Here is a 15,681-nt window from a genome sequence, read left to right as displayed (position 1 = left end):
TAAAATATATAAATATGTATATGTTTTAAGAATTTTTTTTACTTATGGGATAGCATGGTGGTCGGTTAAGCATCTGCCTTCAGCCTGGGTCATGATCTCAGGGTCCTTGGATCCAGCCCCACATCAAGCTCCCAGCTCAGTGAGAAGCCTGCTTCTCATTCTCCCTCTGCTCCTCCCCACTCCGCTTGGTGCTCTTTCTTACTCTCTTTGAAATAAATAAATAAATCTTTGTTAAGGAAGTTTTTTTCAGAGAGAAAGAGAAAGAGAGCACTGAGCAGAGGGAGTGGCAGAGGGAGGAGAAAGAGACTCCCCAGTGAGCAGGGAGCCCGACATGGGGCTCACAGGAAGCTCAGTCCCAAGACTCTAAGATCATGAAACCAAGAGTCAGATGCTTTAACCACCTGAGCCACCCAGATGCCCCATTTGTTATTTTTAAGAATAATAATAAGCACCCACCCATCAAATGTTAAAATTTCAAACATACAGGCCATCATGAAACATGTTCGTCATGAAACTGACCATGGAGACAGTGGAATGAAGTTTCTCTTACCATCCCTATGCACATATGAAACTTAGGGAACTTCTTGAAATGTGTCACTGACTGGGAAAACCAGAGCTCTACACAGTGCCTTTTATTACTACAGGGACATACATGTCCACTCACGTAACACCGAATCAGTGAACACACTAATAGAGCACCTTGCATATCTGGCTCCACTAATTGTCACAATAATCTCAGGTGCACCTGCTTAGTATATTCTCTCATTACAAAAAGTAACTCAAAAATGCTCAGCAAAAATATAACTTAAGTCGGGGTTCCTGGGTGGCTCATTCGTTAAGCATCTACCTTAGGCTCAAGTCACAATCCCAGGGTCCTGGGATCAAGTCCCACATTGGGCTCCCTACTCGGCGGGAAGCCTGCTTCTCCCTCTCCCACTTCCCCTGCTTCTGTTCCCTCTCTTGTTGTGTCTTTGTCAAATAAATAAATCAAATATTTAAAAATGATTTTTTAAAAACATATAACATAATTTTTGAGTATAGTTGATAGTGATTTGAACTTCAAAAAAATCTTACAGACTTTATAAGACTCTAAATAATTTACTTTTATTTTTTAGTGACTGTACAATCAAAAGAAAATGAAATACTGAGGCTGACACATTTGTGTTTGACGTAAGGTAGATCTAAAAAAGCATTCAACTGTTAAAAACGTTTGACTACACTGATCTCATCCAACATGCTCATTTTATAGTTGAGAAAAAGATCTAAAAAATGAGGAAATCAAGTGACTTACTTATGGTCATAGATGTAGAGAGACAGAGGTGGAATTAGAATTTTCATTATACTACACGGTCCTATTTAACAAAGTTCTTGTTCTAGAATTAAGTAAGGCTTTTATTAGGAGAATTTTACTTTCTCCTAAACACCTTACAAACTTATAGATATATTTCACACAACTGTTAATTGAGGCTAAGGTATTATGAAGCCTCAAGTATTATGAAGTCTGTACCATGTCCAATGTAGCTTACATTCTGAGAAGGTAAGTAACGTTGAAAAATTACAATGAAAGAAGATTTTTGTAAAAATGGGAGAAAGTGATACAAAGGGAACAAACCTGCAGTTATAGGAAGAATAAGCTCTGAAGACCTAATAATGTACAACATGGTGACTATAGTAACAGGGATTGTAGCCTTGAATGTTGCTGAGAGTAGATCTTAAGCTTTCTTACCCCACTCCCCACAAAGTTAACTATGTAAGGTAATGAATGTGTCCGTTATCTATCTTGATTTTTATAACAGTTCCATAATGTATATGTATATCAAATCATGATACTGTTAAGTTTAAATATATACAATTATAGAGAACCCAAATATGGACCCTCAAATATATGGTCAACTAATCTTTGACAAAGCAGGAAAGAATATCCAACGGAAAAAAGATAGTCTCTTCAACAAATGGTGTTGGGAAAATTGGACGGTCACATGCAGAAGAATGAAACTGGACCATTTCCTTACACCATACTCAAATCGATGAAATATCTAAATGTGAGAGGAATCCCATCAAAATCCTAGAGAACAGGCAGCAACCTCTTTGACCTCAGCAACAACTTCTGGCCAAACATGTCTCCAAAGGCAAGGGAAACAAAGGCAATAATGAACTATTGGGACTTCAAGATACAGAGCTTTGCACAACAAAAAAAAACAATCAACAAAACCAAAGACAACCTACAGAATTGGAGAAGATATTTATAAATGTCCTAAGGGCTAATGTCCACAAAATTTATAAAGAACTTACAAACTCAAAACTTCTAAAAGAACAAGTAATCCAAGAAATGGTGAGAAGAAATGAAGGGACATTTCTCCAGATATACAAACGGCCAACAGACACATGAAAAAATGCTCAACATCACTCAGCATCAGGGAAATACAAATCACAACCACAATGAGATACCACCTCACACCAGTCAGAATGGCTAAAATTAACAAGTTAGAAAACAACAGATGTTGGCAAGGATGCAGAGAAAGGGGAACCCTCTTACACCGCTGATGGGAATGCAAGCTGGTACAGCCACTCTGGAATGAGGTTCCTCAAAAAGCTAAAAATAGAGCTACCCTATGACCCAGCAATTGCACTAGTAGGTATTTAACCCAAAGATATAAATGTAGCGATCCGAATGGGCACCTACATCCCATTGTTTATAGCAGCAATACCTACAATAGCCAAACTATGGAAAGATGCCCACTGACAGATGGATAAAGTGATATATATACAATAGAACTTTACTCAGCCATCAAAAAAATGAAATCTTGCCATTTGCAACAAAGAAGATGAAACTGGAGGGTATTAGGCTAAGTGAAATAAGTCAATCAGAGAAAGACAATTATCATGATTTCACTCTTACGGAATTTAAGAAACAAAACAGTAGCATAGAGGAAGGGAGGGAAAGATAAAGTAAGAAGAAATCAGAGAGGGAGACAAACCATAAGAGGTTCTTTTTTAAAAGATTTTATTTATTCATTTGAGAGACAGAGAGCACGAACAAGGGGGGAGAGGCAGAGGAAGAAGCAGACTCCCTGCTGAGCCAGGAGCCCGATGTGGGGCTTGACCGTAGGATCTGGAGATCACAACCTGAGCCAAAGACAGAGGCTTAATCATCTGAGCCACTCAAGCGCCTCAAGAGACCCTTAATCATAGGGAACAAACTGAGGGTTGCTGGAGGGAGGGGAGTTGGGGGGTAATGGGGTGATGGGCATTAAGAAGGGCATGTGATGTAATGAGCACTGGGTGTAGGCACCCCTCTACAATACTCTTCAAAAAAAAAAAAAAATCAGTGTTACAGGGAAGAAAAGAGGAGGAGCTGTTCAAGATGTAAAAAGATTAGAGACAAAAACAAATGCAATGTCTAAATGCTGAATATGTCCTAATTTGGAAAAAAAAAAAAAAAGCTATAAAAGAGGCGCCTGTGTGGCTCAGTTGGTTAAGCAACTGCCTTTGGCTCAGGTCATAAGTGGGGAGCTACTTCTCCCTTTCCTTCCATCTGCTTGTGCTCCCTCTCTCTCAAATAAATACCAAATACAATTTTAAAAAATAGCTATAAATACAAGACATTCTGAAAATAATTGGTAGATTCTGATTAAGGACTAGATCTTAGTAGTGATAATGGTATTTGCATATTGAAGTGTCAGGATGTCTGTACTCTCATTTAAGCAAATATTTATAACACACAACTGATGGGTATTCAAACATTTGTTGTGTTAAGAGTCTTTCAATTTTTCAATATGCCTGAAAATTGTCATTAAAAATCTTTAAAAGAAGAATTAGATATAATCTTGACAATGATTTAATCCATTTTCTTCTTTTAACCACGTAAGAAACTGAGCCCAAGGTACCACAGCTAATGCAGGCCTTTTCTCAAGACATTAAAACTGATGCAGGTCTGTACAATCTTAGCACAAACTCTTTCCGTGTGGCAGAAAACTAAGACACAAGAGACAAAAACTGATCTGAGACAAACACACACATACAATAAAAAAGTTGTATGTGTGTTTTTTGTTTTTTTTTTTAAGATTTTATTTATTTACTTGACAGAGATCACAAGCAGGCAGAGAGGCAGGCAGAGAGAGAGAGAGAGGAGGAAGCAGGCTCCCTGCTGAGCAGAGTGCCCGATGCGGGACTCGATCCCAGGACCCTGAGATCACGACCCGTGCCGAAGGCAGCGGCTTAACCCACTGAGCCACCCAGGCGCCCGAGTATGTGTGGTTTCTTAAAAAGTAATCTTTACACCCAACATGGGGCTCGAACTCATGATCCCAAGATCAAGTGCTGGATGTTCTTGCGACCGAGCCAGCCAGGTGCCCCTCGTGCATGTAAAAAAAAGTTAAGCACATTTCTTACACTTAATATGTGACAATATGATTAAAAACTGCAAAAGAATAAAAATCTGTTAAAGATTGTAACAACTTAGTACATCACAATTTTATATAAAATAACCTCAGAATGCAGCGTTAAATGGGAAAGTTTGTTAGATGCACCAAAACAAAAACAAAAAACCACTTAAATAGTATCACCTATACTGTCTCCCAACTTGGTCTATTAATTATGGCAATTCTGCCTTCAACAAATCTGATAACATAACTTAAATAACTTCACATTTCACCTACCCCATCCACAAAATTCTTGCCAGTCCCCCCAGATGCCATGTTTTCTCATATTTCTATACAAGTAATTTCCTCTGCATACAAGATGACCTTCTGCTTTTCTTCCAGCTTCTTCTCTTTTAAGACCAACTACTTATACCACCTCTTCAGTGAAGTTTTCTGACTCTGCTCCCCACTACTCCCTGAATTTCCATATTATTTTTTCGTTGTAAAACTTTTCGTTTTAAAACTTTTCCTAATTAAACATGTGATTCCTCCATTAGACTATAATCCACTTGATATCATAGAGCAGGTCTTATTTGTATCTGTTTATAGTTAGCTTCAAGTGCTGGCAATTAGAAATAATGGAGGCTGGCTATTTTTAAAAGTTTCAGGAAGCATCTCACCTAAAAAACAGTGTTTGCCCTGAGTTAAAAGTGATAGTTTATCATAAAGCGTAACTGAGTGATCTGAGTCTAGATCTGCCCCTTTGATATAAAGTCACATAGTCCAAAGCATGGAAACTATCTGAACTGATCCAAATAGGTCTGCTTTTGCTTATACCTAGGAGCCAATTACAGGAAATGCAAAAAATTATTTAAAGGGTTTCCTGTGAGGACTTGATCAGAAAAGTCCAAAAATCATTAACTCATTATTTAGTCAAGTCTTTGACAAATGTGTATCAAGACCTCCTCACACTCAAGTAAAATTCACTTAAAATGACTCCGACACATTAAGATTTTTTTCTTTAGACGTCTAACTTCAACAGAAATTCCACTTCTGAAAACACAGTTATAATGGAACTGCCTAAAAGTTTTATTGAAAACATGCAAAAAATGGCATTATAACGCCCAATGTATACTCGGCAATATTTAACAGTTCAGCTTAATATATGGAATATATTCAAAAACAAACTTGATTCTTACTGACTGCAAGTCAAAGTAGCTGATGCAAGGTGAAAACATGCTGATTGTTCTTGGCCAACACACATGCATCTTTAAGTACATACGCGTTAGTAAAGTCTCAACCTATGGTCCTTGAACTACCAGTGAATCATGAGGAGCTTGTTGGTAGCCTAGTATGCCCGATAAGCAGAAGCAGAAAGCTGGGTAGGGATGGTGAGGGGCGGCGGGAAGAATCAGGTGCAATGGTCCACCAAATGAAGATAAACCATTCAGGTGGTCTGCAGTAAGGAAAAATGAAGAGAATCACTAAATCAGCAAATTGATCATCATGCCCAATTAATATGATCATGTTGCTAAATGAAGTCAACCTAATGCTTTCTTGAAACAAGAGAAGACGGGGCGCCTGGGTGGCTCAGTGGATTAAAGCCTCTGCCTTTGGCTTAGGTCATGATCTTAGGGTCCTGGGATCGAGCCCCGCATCGGGCTCTCAGCTCAGCTTGCGCACTCGCGCGCGCGCGCTCTCTCTCTCTCTCTCTCTTCCCCTGCCTCTCTGCTTACTTGTGATCTCTGTCAAATAAATAAAATCCTTAAAAAAAAGAAACAAGAGGGTGCCTGGGGTGGGGCTCAGTGGGTTAAACCGCTGCCTTCGGCTCAGGTCATGATCTCAGGGTCCTGGGATCGGGTCCCGTATCGGGCTCTCTGCTCAGCGGGGAGCCTGCTTCCTCCTCTCTCTCTCTCTGCCTGCCTCTCTGCCTACTTGTGATCTCTCTCTGTCCAAAAAAAAAGGAAAAAAGAAACAAGAGAAGAATGTGTTTTGGTCAAAAACCACAAGAGAGATTAATTGATTTATTAATATAACAGTACAAGTTCCTTATTATAAGTGATCAACACTCAATAAACACTTTTTAAAAAAGATTTATTTATTTATTTGACAGAAAAAGAGAGAGAGAGATCACAAGTAGGCAGAGAGGCAGTCAGAGAGAGGAAGGGAAGCAGGCTCCCCAGCGAGCAGAGAGCCTGATGCAGGCCCGATCCCAGGACCCCGAGATCATGACCTGAGCCGAAGGCAGAGGCTTTAACCCACTGACCCACCCAGGTGTCCCCTCAATAATCATTCTTATCAGAAGGCTCACCTGAGTATAGTACTACTAGCAAGATGCTGCCAAAGCTTTGCATTTACAGTAAAAAATCAGATAAATTTAAAAATAAAATCCATCTATTAAAATTGAGAGGTGTTAGAGACTAGGGCTATCAAAAAATCAGAAGAATGAAGATCCTCATCATTTCTAATGGCTTAAAGATTTTAAAGATTCTATTCATAGCATGCGGTACTAGCAAATGATTTCTAAATACAGTCAGAGGTGAAAAAAAGAGTCCGTTTAATATCCATAGCAAGAATCTTTAAAAAATGCCATTCCAACATAAATTCCAAGACAATACTGACTGGGAAGAAACATCAACCCTTTATATGTTAAAAAATTGAGAACAAAAGGGGATTAGCCCAACAGAAGGTAGCTTATTCAGTAGGGGCTACAACATCCCATGTCAATTTTTAATATAAATTCAAGTGCTTAAATCTCATCCCAAAGAGCATTCTCCATATCTTACTATCTTCCAACTGTAGCACCCCGGACCTAAATTCAGTTCTCATAACCTACCAAAATTACCTACCCAGAATTCCACTGTATTTCCAAACTATAGCGTCTTGCTGCCTTATTTTCCTTTAGGTCTTTCCCCACAGATCTACTCCTCCTGGTAAAATCAAGCACCTTCTACTTTACATCAAGTAAATGCCTCCTGGGGTGCTTGGGTGACTCAGTTAAGTGTCAGAATTTCGGATTTCAACTCAGGTCATGATCTCAAGGTCATGGGATTGAACCCCACATCGGGATCCCTGCTCATCAAGGAGTCTGCTAGAGTTTCTCTCTCTCTCTCTCTCTCTTCCCCACTTTCCCCTGTTTCTCTCTCTCAAGTAAATCTTAAAAAAAAAAAAAAAAAAAAAAAAGGAAATACCTCCTATTTCACAGTACATCTCTCTCCAATTGGTATAAAATTTTATGCACTCTGCTTATAAAAGCCTCAGAGCTACCAACGCTGAAAATATGAAAAATTTTTACTTCCACTGTTACATTTGGGATAAGCACAGACTAAATCTTCAGTCCTCCTCATGCTCAATTCTGCTTCATTTTTTAATTATAGACTCAGTCCTAAGAGTAGAAGCATAAGAAAATTCAGTAAACCACCTCGTTAGATGATGTGTAGTATGGAACACTGAAAATACATAAAGAGGAGACAATGGTATTCTTGGTGAAGAAACAAACAAGGTTTTTGTGGAGAAATGTGTTTGTTCTAACATATACTAAACACAAAAGAGCTACTGGAGGGGTGCATGGGTGGCTCAGTGGGTTAAAGCCTCTTGCCTTCACCTCGGGTCATGATCTTGGGCTCCTAGAATCTAGCCCCACATCAGGCTCTCTGCTTGGCGGGGAGTCTGCTTCCCCCTCTCTCTGCCTGCCTCTATGCCTGCTTGTGATCTCTGTCTATCAAATAAATAAATAAAATCTTAAAAAAAAAAAAAGAGCTAATAGAATATTCTGGGGTTGAATGCTCAAGAAGTCTATCTTGAGTTTGGTTGTAATAAACTACAGGTAGAATTTCTGCAAACACCACACCAGAATAAGTTAACAAACCAAGTTATTTTCTGAAATTGTTAAGAATGGTGTGTTCAAATACAATCAGATCTATAAATTTCAAAGGCAGACGACAGGACTGATTTCCTGTTTCCCAATAGTTCAACAAAATTGAGAATACTGACCATCTAGTAAGGTCAGGCCCTGATTAGAGGTAATCACCTCATTTCTCCATCTTCTATGAAATGTTGACAACTAAATTCTTAGTACTTTCCTTCCCTTTTTACTTATAAGTAGTCATTTATTTTTATACCTTCAGTCAACCTCCCCCAGCTGACTCCAAAATCCACATTCATAACCTGAGTATCTAGGAGGTCCATACCTAAACTTCTGCACCATCCAACATGATGTCCCAACTTAAAAATTCTGTCAGCTAAACCTTAACATACTGAAAGGCAAACTATAGATTGCCCAAGATAGCTCTTTCTTATTCCCCAAAATCTGCCAGGCCATCTCAATATTCCCGGTTATCCAGATTCACAAATACGTGATTACAGATCTTCCTCGAATGATAAAAGGTTACGTCCCAATACACCCATCATAAATTGAAAACTATAAATCCTAAGTTAAAAATGCATTTAAGGGATGCCTGGGTGGCTCAGCTGTTTAAGTGTCTGCCTTCCGCTCAGGTCATGATCTCAGAGTCCTGGGATCCAGAACCGCATCGGGATCCCCACTCAGCAGGGAGTGTTTCTCCCTCTCCTCTTGCTCGCTCTCTCTGTCTCATAAAAAATCTTCAAAAATAAAAAAGAAATTACATTTAATACAACTAACCTATAGAACATCAAAGCTTAGCCTAGCATACCTTAAATGTGCACAGAACACTTACATTAGTCTATAGTCAGGCAAAATCATTTAACATAAAGCTTATTTTATACTGAAGTGTCAAATATCATAAAATTTATTGAATGTTATACTGAAAAACAGAATAGTAAGTCTATTGGTTGCTAACCCTTATGACCACATAGCTGACTGGGAGCTGCAGCTTGCTGCCACTGACCGGCATCACAAGAGAGTCTCATACCACCTCTCACTAGCTACAGAGAAGATCTAAATTTAAACCGTGAAGTATGGTTTCTACTGAATGTGTATGTATCACTTTGTACCATCATAAAATTCTAAAACAGAAAAATTGTAAGGTGAGCCATTATAAGTCAGGGGACTGTCTGTACTTTATTTTCTTTTATGTATTCTTATATCCAATAAATTACCAACTCATGTCATTTTTTTCCTATTGGGTTCCTCCATTTAGTCTCTTTCCACTATAAGCAATCCTGTATCAGTGCTTCTCCAACTTTAATATGCATAGGAACCATTTGAAAATCTTGTTAAAAATGCAGATTCTGAATTATTAGGTCATGGGTGGGGCCTGAGATTCTGTACTTCTAACATATTCCCGGGTTCCTGCAAAGCTGCTGGTCCAGGGACCCTATCTTTGAGCAGCTGAGATCACTACTTTCTTTTATTCCCTCAGGACTTGCACAGTTTATCCTATGGTATATTTATCTGTTTACATAGTGTTTTATAGTTATTTCATGTATGCATATTTTATTATGCTTTCCTAAAAAAGGATTTTGGCATATTCAAGAAATAAGATCATGATTCCTTTTTTTGGAACAAGAGCAACATATTGTGGGTATTCAATGCCTGTTGATTGTAAAATACTTGTGCAGAAAATATAACAATCACCTCTTGATTAAGAAGTTGAAGTAGGTTTATGGATTACTTTCATCAACTTTTTAAAAAGCATTTCATTGCTAATCAACCTTATCCCCATATACAGAAAAGAAACTTAAAACAGCTTTCTATTCATAGTTAAGAAAGCAAATTGTTAGTTAAGTTAGACTGTGAATTACTGGTTATAGATTTATTCTTTCTCCATCAGTGAAGAATTAAATACATTTAAAACAAAAACTAGAAACCCAGGCAGCAAAAGAAAAAATAAATTGGACTCCATTAAAATTAAAAACTTTTATGTATCAAAGGACATCATCAAGAGAGTGTAAAGACAGGGGAGAAGGGGAGCAGCAGGAGTGGCAGAGACCGAGGGACAAGCAGACTCTGCCAAGGGCAGAGCCAGATGCAGGACTCGATCTTATGACCCTGAAATCATGAGAGTCAGATGCTTAACTGAGTGAGCCACCCAGATGCCCCCTGGGGGGGAAAAAGTAAAAAGACAACCTAAAAATGGGAGAAAATATTTGCAAATCATCCCTGTGACATGGATTTAATGTACAGAATATATAAAGATCTCCCACAACCAACAACAACAACAAAAACCCAAAATAACCCAATTAAAAAATAGCCAAAGGGCTTAAACATAAGTTTCTCCAAAGAAGATAAACAAATGTCCAAGAAGAATGTTAAAAGATGCTCAACATTACTAGTCATTAGGGAAATGCAAACCAAAACCACAGTGAGATAGCACTTCATACCAATTACAATGGCTATAATTTTAAAAATGGGAGATTAGTGTGGGTGAACATATGGAGAAACTGAAACACATGTAATGTTGCTGCTAGAATGTAAAACAATGCAGCTACTGTGGTAAAGTCTGGCAGTTCCTCCAAAAGGTAAACCATTTAACCTAGCAAGAATTACCATATAACCTAGCAATTCCACTCTTAGGTATATTATAACCAAAAGACTCAAAAACAGGGACTCAAACAGCTCTTTGTACACTGAAGTTCATAGCCACTTATAACAAACAAAAAGTAGGAACAGCCCAAATGTCCATCAATAGTAGAATGGATAAACAAAATGTGGTATATACATACAATGGAATATTATTCAGCCATAAAAATAATGAGGTACTGATATTTACTACCACTGGATGAACCCAGATATTATGCTAAGTGAAATATACCACAAACAAAAGAATAAATATATTATTCCACTTATATGAAATATCTAGACTTGATAAATTCATAGAGACAAAACCTAGATTTAGAAGTTAACAGGGGTTGGGAGAGAGGAGCAGCAGTATTGCTTAATGGATCCAGAGTTTCTAATGGGAGAGATGAAAAATTTTGGAAATCCATAATGGTGATGGTTTCACACTGAATTATACACTTAATGCCACTGAATTATACACTTAAAAATGGTTAAAGCGGCAAATTTTATATGTACTGTATCACAAGCTAAAAAATGAAACCGGAAAAAAAGAGAAATTTTTTAGTACAGCTCTGAGTTCAAGTTTCTGACTATTTGCAAGCTATGTGATGTTAAGCAAGTTATTTAATTTCTCCCAGCTTCAATCCATCCATAAAATAGAGATATTATCCAACTCCCAGAGTTGTTGAAGACTAAATGAGAAAATAATCACTTAGCACAACACTTCTTACATAACAAATACTGGGTAAATGGTAGTTAATATTACTCAAAAACTACCGTTAATCAAATAGGTAGACTATAAGGTTGCTATAAATGAATACCCAAAAAAATTCCACGATATTCTCATGACATTCTGAAATAAAGAAATGAATGCACAGCAGTCAGTTATCCTGCTGTAAACCTGGAAACTTATATGACCACCAAGGGTTAGTCCTCTTGGGATATTACTGAACCTAAGAATAAATGACAAACCCAGAAAGTAAGAACCTATTTTGTACATTATTGTGTTCATTAAAGAGGTGAACAAAATTAAAAAAAAAAAAAAAAAAAAGCTAGTTAGCTCTCTCAACTAATCTCACACACACACATATATATATACTTTATTTATTTATTTAAGATTTTATTTATTTATTTGACAGAGACACAGCAAGACAGGGAACAGAAGCAGAAGGAGTGGGAGAGGAAGAAGCAGGCTTCCCACTGAGCAGAGAGCCCAATCCCAGCACCCTGGAGCTGAAGGCAGAAGCTTAACGACTGAGCCACTCAGATGCCCTGTCATGTATTTTTTTTTTAAAAATCATGAGATTTAATTCATTAGCCAATGCCATGGACTAACATAAAGCCTTGTCTAAAGGCCCTCAGTTCCAACCCCAGCATCACAGTATCACTATAATAAGGCAGAGAACCACATAGAATATGCTGTTAAAAAATGTTCTAGGAGCATGGAAGCTGGGAGTGAACTGCTAAATAATTGCATATAATGTATATAATATAGTTGTCTTGATGAAAATTAGGCATTTAAAAAACTCAAACTTACAAACAATTCTAGGCAAAGTATACCAGAGGAAAATACTACAAATGATTCCAAAATAACATGTAACACAAATCTTAAAATGTAAATTAAGCAATTTCCGTATCCTAAGGTCTTTTGCAAAAATTTCCCAAATTCCTTCAAAGAAGTAAATCACCAAGTAAGGAAGTTTTTCTCATGTACCACAACTAACTTGCATACATAAGAGACTTAGATCCAGAGGGAAAGGGAAAGTACAGTATCTCAACCAAAAAGGTTTTTAAAAAAGTCATTTTTTTTTTTACTAAGACTAGCTAATCCTCAAGAGTCAAATCAATCTAAAATGGTGAGATTCCACATTACATTCAATAACACTGTGAATGTAATTAGAAAGGTCATGAAAAGCATCAGAAGACTTTATTTTTACTTCATGTTGATAAAAGAATTTTTCATAACCCAAATATCCTGATTAAAACTATGAACCATTATGTTTGAAAAGCGAATGATCTGTGCCAACACGCTTAGGAAAAATAGTTTTTCTTTTCTCAACAAAAACCTAAAATAAAAGCAAAAACTATTTAATGTGTTAACCTGAAACACTCATCTGAGCTAATTCCTTTAAACCACAATTAACTCTTAACTATCATGACAATAATGACAAATAAAGGCTTCCACAATTAAATTCCAGAAACAATCCTTTTATCCCACATAGCTCCTTCCTCCATCCCAGTTACATGAGGCCCATACTTCCTCTTCAGGAGAAAATAAGGAGGTTTGATAGTTGGTGTTTCTTTTTTCTAAACTTTACTTTGGAAAGGTACAGCACAGCTTAAAGTCCAGAGAACTCAGTTCTCAAGGAAACTGATACTAGGGCTAACTCACTAGACACCACTGGCAGTAAATTATCAGAAGCTAAGACTTCATGCTTTTAAAGACCCATGCTAATAATGCCTGGCTGGTCATAAGTCAGGTTACCAAAAGGCTTAACGAAATTGGCTCAAGTTCATTACCAAGAAGGGAAAGATGTTTATTACAAATTTTGAGTGCAAAAAAATCAAATTTAATTGAAACTAAACACTACCTATAGCACGTACTAATATATTTTGGTACCATTAGTGATCACCTCAATTGCAGGCAGAATCACTGTGACCCCCCCCAATCTGACCTCACCCCAGAGCTGTTTTAAAATCATACCCTTTTTATCTCCTGCTTTGTTATCACTGAGGATCTCACTGTTAATGCGCCACCAAATAATGCTATGACATGAAATGCACTATTAAATACCATTTGCACATACAAGTTTTTTTCAAGACACACTTCACTGAACTCTTAAACTATCTGCCCAGGATTTAATCATACAGGAAACCCACAGATTTTAATGAGGTGGCATGGCAAAATATCATGTAATTCAGGAAATTCATCAGCCAAATGTTAGGTATAGTTTATAAGTGGAGCTCAAGTGAGAGGGCAAGCAACTGGTCTAAAGCTAGTATAAGAAAAAGTTGTAGACCCTCTCATCCCCAAACGACTTAGTTTAGGAACTTATAAATACGCCCCACATTCTAAGACATCTAACAGAAGGTTGGAACAAAACCAACACAGTCATCTTTGCTATTCCTAGCTGTTTCTTCTTTCACTAAAACATTCTGCCCTCTACACAAGCTACAGAGTGGACTCAGGCAACGATCATTTAAGCCAAGGTAGAATTAATTTTATTACACCGCTATACTACAATGCCGACTGAATAAGAAAGCTCGCCTCAGCAAACCATTTACGATAAATCAGAAGTGCGTTCCGTGTTAGAAAACTTTTTATTAAAGTACTGATCCTACGAAGCTAAGTCGGACTCTTGTATTTGTGCTTTTATCCTACACATTTTCCTTTACGTAAGGCGGATAGGAATTTGACTAGCCCACCCCGACTGCAAACTGGCCCAGCACCCGCACGCTGTAGCAAGCAGCCACGTTTTCCTCGGGCGGACTGTTTCCCAACCCCTCCTTAAAATAATGCGTGTGGCCACTTGAGACTTCCCCGGCCAAGCTCCAGAAACTTGCAGGTTTAAATGGCCAAACTGGAACCAACCAGGGCAGCTGTCATCTGAAACTCAGGAAAGCTGAGACCAGCCAACTCTGCTGAACGAGGAAGGGTGCGGAGAGATGTGGCGGGGCCCGTCGGAGGGAATGCATTAGGCTCCCCTCCCCAACCCCCCCCCCCCATCAATTCGCTTTTCTGCAACCCCAGCGCCGCCATCCTGTTCCTGAATAATTAAACGGGCTGGGGAAGGAGTGGGGTGGCCAAGAAAGGCAGTTTCTGGTCCGAGTTTCCCGAGCCGAGGCGGTGGGGTCTAGAGGCCGAGGGCTACATCCCCGGCGTGCGAAGGACTTTCCTCAGGGGTCGGGAGGGCAGGGGGCGACCCCGCGGCCGGCGGGGCGGCCGGAAGCGGAGCGCGGGGAGTGACGTGGAGGAGGGGATGACAAAGGGGCGCGGGGGCCCCGGCCGCGCGGCCCGCGGGCCCGCAGGGGCCGGGACAGGTGGCCGGGCCTGGCCGGGAACAATGGGGGGCCGAGGCTGCCCCCTGGCGCTCACCTACCTCCGGTGCCCTCCGAGTTCTCGTTGAGGCTGCCCGAGGAGTCGTGCTGGGCGCCCACACACCCGCCCATGGGGGCCCCCGGCGCCTCGTCCGCCACCTCCGGGCGCTCGTCCGGCCCGCCGCCGCCTCTGCCTCCTCAGGCGCCGCCGCCGCCACCGAGCCCCGGACAGGCGCGGCGCTTCTCTCGCCCGCCGCGGCCCAGCCTCCGCCCCCCTCGCCGCTCCACCCACCGCCTTGGCTCGGCCCCTTCCTCCGCGCCCACTTCTACCTCAGCCCCCCGGCCGCCCGCCCGGCAGGCCTGGCCCGCGCGCCGCCCTCGCCTCCGGCTCGGCCCCGCCAGGCCAGGGCTGGCCCATCCCGGGCGGGCCACAGCGCCCGCCTCGCCCCCTCACACCTCCGCACACCCGCGTCCAGGCGAGCCCCGCACCGGCGCCGCCCGTCCGCCAGACCCCATCGGCCCCCGCCCCGCGGCGCCGCCCTCCGCACCCGCGGCCTGGGCTCCGCCGGGCCCGCCCGGAACGGCCTGCGGGGGCGGGGCCGCGGGAGGCCGTGCGCTGATTGGCTGCGGGATGGGGCCGCGAGCGGAGAGCTTGGGCGGTGGGGAGGAGAGGGGAGGGGAGCTCTGAGCCCGAGAAGCGGAGGCGAAGCGGGGATCCGTCCGGGGGAAGAGGCAGGGAGAGGAGGCGAGGAGGGATAGGCAAAGAAGAAAAGAAAGGGAAGAAGGGAGAGCCAGCAGGAA

General features: G+C 40.7%; 1 protein-coding gene across 3 annotated transcripts in view; it reads right to left on the bottom strand.

The window, feature by feature from the left end:
- The window catches only part of UBTD2 (ubiquitin domain containing 2), a 62,168-nt gene extending 46,730 nt beyond the window's left edge, over positions 1–15,438 (bottom strand). The window contains exon 1 of one of the 3 annotated variants that reach the window (XM_082725108.1): positions 14,943–15,438. In XM_082725108.1, the coding sequence (XP_082581234.1) occupies positions 14,943–15,012 (70 nt within the window). In that variant the 5' untranslated portion in view covers positions 15,013–15,438. Of the gene's footprint in view, positions 1–5,643; positions 5,668–14,942 lie in introns of those variants that run through there. The other 2 variants (XM_082725105.1, XM_082725107.1) reach the window with 2 other exon arrangements.
- Positions 15,439–15,681: the final 243 nt, after the last annotated feature.

The sequence above is a fragment of the Mustela nivalis genome (genome assembly GCF_964662115.1).
Source record: "Mustela nivalis genome assembly, chromosome: 3".
Lineage (NCBI taxonomy): Eukaryota > Metazoa > Chordata > Mammalia > Carnivora > Mustelidae > Mustela > Mustela nivalis.
Note: the sequence above shows the minus strand (reverse complement) of the source record. Positions and strands in the feature narration are given on the sequence as shown.